This window comes from Ruditapes philippinarum, unplaced genomic scaffold (genome assembly GCF_026571515.1).
Source record: "Ruditapes philippinarum isolate M1 unplaced genomic scaffold, ASM2657151v2 ctg21340_1_1_1_1, whole genome shotgun sequence".
NCBI classification, from domain to species: Eukaryota; Metazoa; Mollusca; class Bivalvia; order Venerida; family Veneridae; genus Ruditapes; species Ruditapes philippinarum.
The window spans coordinates 1-13203 of NW_026865075.1; the positions used below are offsets into that span (position 1 = coordinate 1).

The window sequence follows — 13203 nt, forward strand, 5'->3', positions numbered from 1 at the left end:
CAAAAACAGTTTAGTTACTAGAAAAATTGTAAGGCAATGACAATTTAATTACAGTTTTAGTTTGATCTTATTTTTGTGTTTGTTATTTTGATGGGAAAAACATGTCATTTTGTCAATTATTTTGTAGTTGAAGTGCATATCTTTGTGTGTGTTTAGTAGTATTTGGACTTTTTTTCGACAGCCACTGTGCATTTTACGATTAGGATTGCGGCAGAGCATTTTCATTATGGTGAGAAAATTTGCTTTTTATTAATTTTCCCTTTAAATCCTACAGATATAACACTTTAGAATTAAAACAAAAAACAACAAACACCTCATTTTTTTTAACTTTGTTTAATCCAACATGAGTACTATCATTATTGGACATTACGACTAAACTTAGTATAGTTTTAAAGTTTGAATACCGCTAAGACCGAGGGGATGTTGAACTTTTCAATTAACCCTGAGAACAGAGTTAATCAAACAGGGTATGCAAGTTATTTTGGTGTTTTCATTTCTACCGAGAAAATTGTTGAACACTCCAATTAGAATGAATTCGTACATGTACGTTTTTGGTACACGTTGAACACTTTTCGTACACTGAACTCCAGGTAAAATGTGAATTGTTTTATTGAGTTTAGTCTAAATATCAAGTGTGAAAATCACTTAAATACTATAATTGCCTAGCCCTTGACATGTTTTTCTTTTTTCGTATAGGAAAAGGGAAACGACAATGATCAAAATGGTGATGGAGAGGAACAAAATATTGGCATGTATCGAACATATTACCGGTTTAAGAACGATGAAGTGTTCCGTCAACAAATGATTCATACTTTAATACTTGGCTGGTCATTTATAGGCTCGGTAATAGGCCTTTCTCAAATTATATGCATACTTTACATTCTATCACCAGAGAGAGGCTAACAGGGCATGAATGTAAACAAATAATGTCTGACCTGATAAGCCCTAGTGTGTTTAACTTGCTCTTGCTGGGGAAATCTCATGTTTATTCCACTATGTTATTCCAATTCTAGATATGATTATACCGTTAATTTTCATAAAATACCTAAGGATGTGAGTTAAATAAAGGAAAGGATTGTGAAAATAAGATGGATGAAAGAACATTTCAAGGTAAAATACCATTTTTCTTTTCTTTTCTTTTTAAACCAAGCTACTTAAGATGTATTTCTGCTTACATTAATTACTCTGATTTCTCATAGATTTAAATGTTTCATTAAATTATAAACATAATTATATGTTTTGTTCATAATTTTCATTTAAAATATCACACTTATGATGATAACATTTAAAACATAATTGCTTCAGAATCTTAATCAATACCGTTTTTATACTAAAAAGCAATAACGGTTATTTTATGTACTATTTCAGATAAATATTTTGCAATAGTTGCTCGTTTTGAAGCATTTCACACAATAAGAATAACAATCATGGACATAAATTCTTATATGTCTGAAGAGAATAGATGTACCTGTAGATGGTTCGACTAGAGTAATAATGAGCAGACCAGTAAGATGAACACTAAAGAAGAAGATTTCATACCAGATGAAAGGTATACACAAGACTTAATTTTCATTTTTTACACATAAACAAAGTTCAGTCCCTGTAAAAAATATATGTGCAATTAAAATATAAATATTATTATTATAAGATATATTCTAGAAATGTCATCATTCTTGTTTCAACTTCTAAATAAGAGGTATATATTTTTCAGGAAATCCATTGGTAACAGTCATGAACACAAATTGACAACTGGTATTTGAATCACCTTAAATTGTAATATCTCTTCATGGCAGTGGCATAACAGATGAAAAAGAAACTATCAAACAGTTCAAAGAAGAATTACAGAAAACTTAAGAAGAAATAAAAACAGTGATATTAAACATTTGATACAAACAAATTTTCAAATGTTGACAGTTGTATATTTTGTAATGTTAATGATTTCCAACAAAATTTACTATAATTATATTCATTACAGTTTTCAATGTATAAAACATCAGCAAAAACATTAAGAGGGTTTATTATGATGCAAGCAAAACAATCAGCTTGACTGATGAAATGTTTTTAAGCATATTTTAAAGGACCATTTGTTCAGTCTTTTGCGCCTTGAATTTAAATAAAAACTTAAAAAGAAATCAATGCATTACTTTGTTTTTAACATTGTGCTTTGTTACATATATGGTACAGCTGCAGGGAATATGTCAACATGTTAATTACGTTTAATATGTTGTCCTCTTATTGCATTATATTTTTGAGAAAATATTTCTTGGAATGTTAAAAGAAGTGCTCAAAACTTGATTCTGCCTTTCCTAATACCCTCCGACTGCCATGTCCTGTACAGGTTTTCTGCAAATGTTCAGTACCCTAAGTACATGGAATATTTGGGGTTGGTAAGTCCAGGTAACATCCATTGGAAGTGCCGTGTTCCCCAATGATTTGTTATATACCAGCCAGTTGAGGGTTCCAACAATATGACCACATAATCAAGTCGTACCAACTGGACAATGCAATGATCTAATGATACTTCAGCTTCGTCTTAATATTTGACTGATATTTGCAATTAAATGATTGTATTTCGTTATATACTAAATATTTTATACTGTAATAAATAATATAGTTGATAATATATAAGTTTTACGTTCCTCACTTAGCATGACATGTATTTTTATATTGCTGTAAACAACATCATGTGTTATGATACTGAAAATCCATTGAAATGTATAAGACAGGTGTGTCATGTTTAACAAAATATTATTTTGATTTGATAAGGCTGTCTGTAAATCCAGAATGTTTTACTTTTAAATACAAAGTGAATAAAACTTTTTAAAACTTTTTTTATTTCAATAGCTAAATTTAGGGGAAGTATGGTACAGAATTCAGCATCCAACTGTTTACATTTATTATCAGTTAATTGCTTTATACACTCTTGACCAACATGTGTTTAGGTTAGCAATAAAATACTGATAACACAGAAAATGTCTATTTAAAATACAAAGAGTTAACCTGTTATTTATACTGACAAAGAATATTAGAGATTACTTGGAATTATCATAAACTTTAATTGACTTATCAGGTCTTGTATATCCTTCACTCTGTATAGTGTAAATTAAATCCTTTGTTGATTTATTTATAATATTAAATATAGTTCTCAACAAATATGTAGCAAACAGAACATTATCAAGATCTCTGACACTGTAGAAAAATCTTTCGGCCATATATTCGTGATATGTTTACATAGAGCAGATACCGCAGCTTGCCCTGTTAGCCTCCTTCTGAAAAATCTATGAATATGTATGAGGTAATATTAAGAAGGGTCTATATAATTTTATATTATCTAATTACATGCAATCATTTGCCGCTTTGTCCGTTTATCTATGTTACCTTGTTTTTTTTTTGTTGTTTTTTTTTGTTTTTTTGTTGTTTTTTTTTGTGGGGGGGGATGCTTTGTTTTTTGGACAAACGAAAATGTCATTTGGAACTCTACTGCACAGATAAGCTGTGAATTTAAGCAGTTTTTTTCGGTTCACTGTTTTTCTTGTTTTTAATATGGTTGTAGGCATTTACCACAAGCTATATGATTGTTTGTTTGTTTGTTTGTTTGTTTGTTATGTTTGTTTGTTTGTTTGATACTCTTTTAATTTGTTCAATTCAAATAGGAAGCTTGTATATAATTATATTTCATAATCAACACAAAAAAATATTCTGATCGAAAGTATGGTATGTTTGGCATGTGGCACCAACAAGTTAACCCTTTATTAAAACTGTAAAAATATTCGATGTTCCAGGATATAAAACAAATTCATCATCCATTTTTATATGTTTTATGTTTTTGATGATGTAAGTATAGAGATAGTTCTCAAAGACATACATTGAACAATAAAAAAAACTTACACGTGGTCCTCAAATGTTTGCTATTTTGTGACCAGAAAAATTCTTCATATAAATTAGTTTCCCGTAAGTTCTTTTTAAATTTTCTATTTGGTATCATTTCTTTCGAAGTTTGGATTTTTATTTAGCGTAAAAACACTTATTAATAAGTGTTCATAAATTATGTTGTAAACAATTATGTAAAGGTTGGCTTTTTTGGTTTTTGAAAACCATGTTGTATAAATGTACTGTATGACAGAAATATTTGATATCTGTAACAAAGTAAGAATTATGCGTTTTTTACACTTTTACTATATTAAAAGAATATTGAGAATAACAAAATAATAAACATCGTTTTGCAGGGTTGGCATGTAGGTATGTCTGGGCCTGTATTTCCTGACTTGAGACAGATTATACAAGAGGGCCTTGCAATATCATCATGGATATTTACAATTGAACAATGTGGGTTAGTATGTCTTGATTCATTTAACATTAACAACACTATTTTAACATTTGTCCAATTATATAACCTTAACCGGCAAGTTGTTATATATTTTAAATTTTATTTGAACTAATTGCGCCATAATTTTCACACTTACTTATCAATACAAAGAACATAATTTTTCTAAGATATATAACTGTGCCATCCATTTTTCACATTTATTTCCCTTAACACTTAAAACAGGGCATTGTATGGTCGGCCTGTTCCTGCAAGTTATACTTATCTTAAATATCTTCAAATTTAATTCATTTATTTAAAGATGTCTTCAATATTTGGTAAATGAATAAATTTAATAACCTTCAAACTTTTAATGGAGAATGGGGTCAATTGGGTCAAGGTCACAAGTGTAAAAATAATTTTTAAACATTTTTGCTCATACATCCTTTATCTTTAAATATACTAGTATGTCTTTCGTGTGTAAAATTGAAATGCCTAGGGGCCCTTTTTCTTCGGCATAAGTTGGAAAGAACATAACTTGGATGGTCCAGTGTTTGGACTCACAATGTTACGGTCATCTGTGCTAATAAAAGATTGTTTACCTTTTTTCTTGTGCGGCCCTTGTTTTTTTTAAATATCTTATTTAAATGGAACGTACCAATCACGTTTACGTTATTTTTGTTTGGTGTTACGGCACACTAACAACGTTTAGGTAAGATGGCGCTGGGACAGGGAAGGTTATTTTGCAATTTATTACCAACGAGTCCTTAAATCGTGACATCTCTAGCATTTTTTTTGACCGTGTTATTTTGTTCGTTTCTTTTTATTCATAGATATCTCTGCGGTTCATTGATTGGTGGGATTTTGTATGATAAATTGAATAAAGTGCTGTTGCTTGCCGGGTCTTCGTTTGGCTTTGGTGTTTCCATATTACTTACACCGTATTGTTCATCACTAGCTGCCATGTTGTTCATAAAATGTGCTGGAGGATTTTTCTTCGGTAGTCTTGATACTGGTATGCTTTAAACATTTGTTGTTTATGTATATTTTACATACACTCAACTTATAGGTGTTTCAGTCGATAATATATATATATTTAAGGGTTTTTGTGCTTTCTGATTCAGATAGATTTGAAGTCAAACAAGCGACCGTCAATGTTCTGTAATAATAATTATGAGCAAAAATAGAAGACAAAACAATCTTTACATTTATATTTTCAAAATGTTACCTTATCTGCATTTCCGTAATATATTTGTATACCGAAAACAAATCTTCATAACTAAAGTAAATTGTACAATGTTGTTCATTTCTTCTTAGGTTGTTATGCTGATATTATCAGTGTTTGGGGAGAACATGCGGGTCCCTATCTGCAAGCCTTACATTTCGCGTTTGCTATTGGAACGTTACTGTCCCCACTTGCAACAGAGCCATTTCTAGCAGTGTCATTTACAACATGTGAGTCAAACAACATGACAAGCGATAATGTCACCGACCAATCTGTACACGAAACCACAAACGCCGCGATTTCTAATGTATCTACAACAGCCACATTGGTAAACAAAATTGCTACCTTAGACAATTCTACAATAGTACCGACTTGTAACTGTGAAACTTTAGAGGAAACAAATGTGCGTGATGCCTTCTTAATATCCTCATTTTTCTTGTTTTCGGCGACGGTTTGTTACATATATATTTATATCAAAATTCGAAGAAACAAAAGGAAAATGACAATATCTGAGACTAAAGTAAAAAGCAAAGACGACATGTGTCATAAAAGGAATGAAATGTCGATTCATCTTAAGATAATTGTCCTTTCTATACTATCGTTGTTAGTATCATTATCCTGTGCTGCAGAAGATAGTTTTTCAGGTTTCCTTGCGACATTTTAACTTGATTATCTTGACTGGGATACATCAACGGGCTCCTATGCTACAGCCGTGTTCAGGTCCACCTTCTGCGCTGGAAATTTCTGTGGGATCTTCATCGTGTCGTGCTGTGAAAAGTCTACATTACTGACAATATACCTGTGTTTATTATTATTATCATACATTGCCTTCACATTGACTTCTTTTTTCCAGTTATACCCCTTAATTTGGGTTTCTATTGCTTCTTTAGGATTTTCTGTTTCCATGATTTTACCAACCATTTTTAGTTGGACATCGGAGTACATAATTAACGTTTCTGGTAAAATTTCAGCCCTTTTTCTTTCATCTTCCTCTATATCTGGGATGTTTTTCTCTTTATTGATAGGCCATTTGATGGAAAATTTTCATTCATTGTGGTTTTCTTACGTCTTACTTATCACAGCATTGACCTGTAATATTTGCTTCGTCAGTTTAAGAGCAATCAAAAGATTTTATCTAAAGTAAAAACATCATTTCAAAGACGAAGAAATTAATGTTGATATTGAAATGTCTTTATTACAAATAAAATAACTTTTAATGAAGCAATATATGTTCGTGGTATAAACTTACAATGAAGTTTTAGGGCTGCGCCCTGTGAATGTTGCCTATGCCTTGTTCATCTCTGTTCTAATTGTTAAGGTTATATTTGAGGTCTTAAGTTGAAATTATAAATTCGTTTCCTTTTGTACCTGTCCTTCATTCATAAATGCAAATGAATATTTTGTCTTTGAATTCCTTAAACCTGTTTCTGCTTTTCCCTTTGTGGAATTCTAAAAAAACATTGTGCTCTATACTTTTCAGAAATGTTGTTTATAAATCTACAGAATCCACTTTATATTCGACCATCAAGTTACTCACTATTACAAATGTGCAAACAGAGGGCAACATAACTTTCAAAGTGTAAGAAAATGTAGGGGTTTTGACTTTTAACATTAAATGATGCTATAAAGATTTTTATCATATACCAGGGTTGTCCCAAAACTTTATGGACAACATCACTAAAATACAACGGACTTCTACAAACTTCACTGGTATTTTATACGCATAAGCTAAGCAACCATGCAACAATCAGCCTGCCATTATTTAATTAAATTAATCTGAACCAATTGTAAGACTTCCTCCAATGTCATACAATTCGTTATGTGAATATATGCCATCTACATAGAAGCTAGTTCGGACTTTATTTCAGAACCTACAGCTACAATTTCATCAAAATTGTAGTGCATTATCAGTACCATGTGTAATTTTGCATAATATAGGCGTTTTATGGTTCAAATATTTTGTTAAAGTTAAAGCCCTTTAATGATTGTTATTTTTAGTGTTTGTGCGGACTACTTTTCTTAAACCATTAATCATTTTTAATGAAATATACAGAATTGATCGGTAGCTCACTACTTGCGCATGCTACACGGGTTTTTCGGATGAATGATTTTCGGTTGAATTAAAAAGGTGTTAAAATAGGTTGTCCTGAGAACATCTTTTATACTTCCTATGCATTTTCAAAGAACCTTTACATGGTTGATCGGTAGCTCTAGAACTTGCGCATAATATAAGGGTTTTCCAGTTGAATGATATTTTGTTGAGTTAAAGCCCTTTAATCGCGATTTGTCCTGTTAATGAATTTTTGTCTCTTGCTACACAAACAGGTACAGCATGCAATTGGCTATCACGAGGCGACACATTTGATCACTGATTGCTCTTGTTCTATCTGAAATACATGAATTCAGTTTGCTTATCTAAAAATTCATTTTTTTACTTTTACTCGTACTGTCATTTTATACTTTTTATTGCGTCAAAATGTTGCATATGTAATTGTTAAAGAGTTTTTTATTATTAATTTGTTATTTGTGAATTGACTGAACTACATCTTATATATTAATTGTGAATGAGCCTAGTTTGTTATTTAAAGAGCTTCGTGGTCATAAAATATAAATAACTTTGGGCTGGGCTTTACGTCGCATCAACACAGTATAGCTCAAATAGCAACGTTCCGGATTTACTTATGGAGGAAAACCTCAGATGCCCGGCCTTGCAATTTCCTAGAATAGATGGGCACCCGAGTAGAACCGCCAATATTCCCTAGAAGCTATCTTGATAGTTTCCTTACATGAATTCAAAGTCTCTCTGTCGGGAATCGAACTCACAGCAGTGAGGAGCAAGTGATTTGAAGTCCACGACCTTAACACCGCGGCATCACTTAGAGCAGTGAAGTCTTGTTATACAACATACAGGTTCTTCACATGAACTCTTGAAATTCTAGTTGAATATTCTTAAAGTTGTGTGGTAGTTAATAGTTTTGATAGAAAAACGATCGGTACTATTTTAGTATAATCTACACTACAAGAATTGACTTTTTCCAGATATTTTAACATTTGTTTATTGTTTACTCCTATGTCGCATTAAACTATTAGTTATAATTCAATTTCAGAATAATTGTTTAGTGCTTTTGTATATTTTGTTGAGTATTTTTTTGTTAAGTTGGCATCAGTAGTGAAAAGAATATTCAAATTTAAATGTTTAAGTGCATTTAAATGCATTTTATAGATTAACTAATTTTGTGTTTAAATCTCAGACATATATTCATTTAATAGTAACATTTTTATTCACTTTTCCACAGATTTTTGTCAATGTGTTTGTATAAATTACTCCTAATGTTGTTGATATTGGTGTGGTTATTTCAAACGTATAACACCTTTGTGGATAGAAATACTTTCACTGAACTATTTCAAAATGTTGCTCAAATAGTTAATAGTGACTTAATTAATTTAAGTTACATGTTCGGGTCATTCATACGTATCAATAAATACATTACATAAATAAACACTATGCTCCTCTGTAGTTAAGAAGCATTCATTACAGAGATATCGTCAAATTTAAATTTTACTGAATATGGATTATTTGTGCACAAATAATACTAAATTAATTAATTTCTTTCTTAAAAAGCTCACATTTTGTCGACACTATGAATTTACAATTTGTTTAATATAGTGACGTGTGTTTATTATAACGTAATTAATCGTCATTGTGTGTTCTGAAAAGATGTTGGTTTTTTTGTTTGTTTTTTTTTTCAATTAGAAAGAGTCTGTATTGCAATTATCAGTTATTTCCAATACTAGTATTCACATTTGAGCAAATTATATCTATAAGACTTTAATTAGCATTTTTAGTTAAAAAAAGAGTTATTTGTTCGAATTTAAGAACGGATAAACTTTAAGGCATTGTAAGAATTGCTCTTGTTCTAACAAATTGCTTGCCCGATTAGCCAATTTACGAAGTGCTTCGGATAAGTAATAAAGGAGTCGCTGACTCGATCCTTGGGCAAGGAGTAATTTATCCGTGATATCTGATCTAGGACATAGAGTTTAATGTTTATATGTCTCTCACAGCTAATTCAGAAATCAAGTGGGATTAGAAGTCGGGTCACGTTTTGAGAAATTGGTTGTAACTAGTTTTCATTCAATATTCTTGAGCCTCATTTAAAATTTAAATCAATGTGTAGGAGGGAATCATTTCTTTCCTCTAACAGGAAATTAGAATCCGATTTAATGATTTTGACAGTGTTTAATATTTTTATCACGCATACAGGTCATTTGCATTCTAAACAATTCAAATTCAGAAAAAATTATATGACTGTTATTTTTTTATTGACATCCAAAGTAATTAATGCAATGCTCAACCTTTATTGAACAATATTCGGTGTAAATTGACAAAGTGCGTCTTACAGAAAAATAAACGCATTTATTGCTAACTAACCTAGGTCAAAGTTTAAAACAAAGTTTCTTTTTAACTATCATTTACCATTAAGCAATGGGGATCGGAAACCGTTAGCCAGTCGGTCTTTGGGTTTAATTAAAAAGTAAACACACCAATTGTTTCAAGATAATGTACAAGCATCCGTCCCACATCAAGATAACCATCTAATTATAAACTTACACATTGTTCACCGTAGGGAACGTGTTACAGTATAGCGTTTTTCGGTTACAGTATAGAATTTTCAAGATGGAGGAATATTAATGGGATGAGAGGTAGGTAATTTTTATTCAGGTCCATACTACTAGTAGTTTAGTTTCTAAAAGATGTTTTTGTGCTTTGCTTGTTAGGAACATAATCCGGTATCTAGTCATATATTTCTTCAGACCCTTCACCGCAGATTTATCCCTATATTGTCTCATAAATGTGCAGATTTGACGGTTTAAAAATTTGAATCGAGAGACCAACGCATTTTTCTCCCATTCCGACATTATTTAAGCATGCCTAGATAAAGTAAATCTACAAAACGTTAGTTTTTTGTGTTTAGAAACCTTTATAAAAGTAAATGACCAGTTGAACCTACTTTCCCGTTGGTAAAATGCGTTTAAAAAAATAAACAATGTTACAGTATAGAGCGAGGATAATTTTGAAGGGTTACAGCATAGACCTAGCGACTTTGATCCAATTTTGTTACAGTTTATACCCAGATTTCGGTTACAGTTTAGATACTTGCCAAATTTCAAACAAAGTTAGTGTATCCATTATTTTTATGAAATAACTCATACCTTTCTATTTAATACATTCTTGAAAGGTTGTATTACTTTTTTCTTCAGCAGAAAAGTTATAGTTTGTTATTTTTCTTACTTTAGGTCTCAGATTGAGACTTTTTGCAGAATAAGTAATGTCCTAAGCGACAACAACAGTAACTTTTATCGAATTGTATTGAGAGAAGAAAGATTATTGCTTGATTTCATTACACATTATAATAATGCCTATTAGTAATAAAATAGAGAAAAAAAGAATCCTTAACAGAAGTCCAACACTGAAAACATGAAAATGTTGCAGACTCAGTTTGATTAAACCTGTTCATGGACGGTAGTGGTAACTGCAAGCTACCGTCCACTCCTCCTAGCACCGGCTTCAGCAGAATTCACATTAAACATGAACTGGTACACTTTAGATTTTTTATCATCTGTGGATGTGTTCATATGACTGTTATCATGAAACCATCTCTGTGACACGTTATTGTCATTCTATGAAAAACGGCATATTACCCCCAGGTTAAAAATTGCGTGTGCCCTAAACGAGAATACAATGAGTGAAACTAAATAAAATGAAATTTTGAGAGGGGATCGGAGGCTTTGAAGCCTGCATACCATGGATAAGCTGTCAAAAGACACAATTAACAAGAGGCAATACCCTAAGAATGATTAAACAGTATTTAAGTGAGCAATACTGCAACCTTAAATTTTAATTTCAGTTGGAATTTCCATCTACCATAATGTATTTTGTAAGTATTTAAAAGGGTTTGTTACGTTTGGCTTTCTTGGATTTTAAGTTTCAACGACACTGAGGTCATGTGAAAACATTCCTGCTTTAGTGTAAAGAAAGACCCCAGATACCCTTTGTGAAACATTTCAGACACGAGCGGGCACCTGACTAGAACCACCGACCTTCCGTAAATCAGATTGATAGATTCCTCACATACAAAGAATCCAAAGTCATGATTGGATTTCAACTACAGCAGTAAATGAAAGATAACTTGAAGTCGACGGCCTTATCCCGACTCTGCCACTATTATGTACCTCCGTCAGGCTCACTAGAGAAGATATTGTAATTGTCTGACCTTAATTTATACTCTATAACTTTCAATATTATTTTCTTTTTCAGAAACATGACAACTGCTATACAGGATGTCTGAAATAAAAAAAAACGACTTTTAATTTAATAATGACAAAATAATCGTAACTTCAGCAAAGAAACATTCGAAATAACGCCATGATCATGATTTGATTTGAATGCGTTTGGTTCGAGATGAGAAGGGTCTTTAAACATTGCCTTTTTTCAAAATCTATGTTTTGGGTTTTCGTATCCCGATTGCAACCGAAACCATTTGAACAACTTAATTGGTAGAAAGTTATGTAAAAAACAAGAATAAATATCAACAGGCAAAGGCAACGTTCACAGGACACGGCCCCCGACACACTCAAAAATTTTATCACATTTAGTCAAGTAGTTACTGAGCGGATGAGATTGCACACACATATGTACGACAGACGGACGAATAGCCATACAGAGATTTAAAAGTCGATGTAACATTCATACATTTTACCTAGTATATATAGAAAATATCGAAGTCTAAACTGTAACCGAAATCTGGGTATAAACTGTAGCAATATCGGATAAAAATCGCTAGGTCTATGCTGTAACCCTGCACAAATTACCTCGCTCTATACTGTAACATTGTTTATTTTTTCAAACGCATTTAACGAACAGGAAAATAGGTTCAACTGGTCATTTACTTTTATAAACGTTTCCTTACATAAAGGACTAACGTTTTGCAAATTTACTTTTTTCTAGGCATACATAAATAATGTCGAAATTGGAGAAAAATGCGTTGGTCTCTCGATTCAAATTTTCAAACTGTCAAATGTGCACATTTGTGAGACAATATAGCGATAAATCTGCGGTGCAGAGTCTGAAGAAATATATGACTAGATACCGGATTCTGTTCCTTACAAGCAAAGCACAAACACATATTTTAGAAACTAAACTACTTGTAGTATGGACCGGAATAAAAATCTCCTACCTGGCCCGGCTTTCACTAACGTTCTCAAACTGAGATAAATCTCAACTTGAGATTGTCTCAATATTGACTGAGATTTTATCTCACTTGAGAAAAATCTCAAGTTGGCTTTCACTAAACCTTTTCTCAAAAACAGTTTGAGATTTTTCTCAGCTGAGACTTTCATTTTCTCAATGCATGAGCGGCCTTCTTCACACTTCCGTCGAATCGCGCATTGAAACGTCATTTTCCGCGAAGAATTTTTCCGTACAAATGTCATTCGTCTGCTTCCAAAATATGGACTCGAAAGTGACAAAGAGGGCTCCATGGCCAGAAAAAGCCAAACTTCTGGCCATGGAGAAGTTATATTGAACACCAAGATTTTTTTAACGGGAAATTTAAAGGTTGCGGCGATGGAGGGGTTTCCTTCAAAGAGAAAGAAGAGATTTGGCAAAGTTTTT

The 13203-nt window shown here is 31.9% G+C and overlaps 1 protein-coding gene across 2 annotated transcripts; it reads left to right on the forward strand.

Moving 5' to 3' along the window:
• The first annotated feature begins 84 nt into the window (after window positions 1-84).
• On the forward strand, window positions 85-6329 carry LOC132727730 (sodium-dependent glucose transporter 1-like). Of its 2 annotated transcripts, XM_060713297.1 has the most exons (5): window positions 85-229; window positions 697-843; window positions 4227-4330; window positions 5137-5318; window positions 5621-6329. In XM_060713297.1, exons 1-5 carry the CDS (start codon window positions 227-229, stop codon window positions 6190-6192), a joined length of 1008 nt encoding a protein of 335 aa, XP_060569280.1. In that variant the 5' UTR covers window positions 85-226; the 3' UTR covers window positions 6193-6329. The 2 variants fall into 2 exon arrangements, with proteins under 2 accessions (XP_060569280.1, XP_060569281.1); XM_060713298.1 differs by lacking the exon at window positions 697-843.
• The last annotated feature ends 6874 nt before the right edge of the window (window positions 6330-13203 follow it).

Excerpts from the sequence above, each read along its gene's own strand:
- LOC132727730 (XM_060713297.1), top strand. Across the intron at positions 844-4,226 it reads GCTGGTCATTTATAGGCTCG|GGTTGGCATGTAGGTATGTC; the intron begins GTAATAGGCCTT and ends ATCGTTTTGCAG. Across the intron at positions 5,319-5,620 it reads CTTCGGTAGTCTTGATACTG|GTTGTTATGCTGATATTATC; the intron begins GTATGCTTTAAA and ends ATTTCTTCTTAG.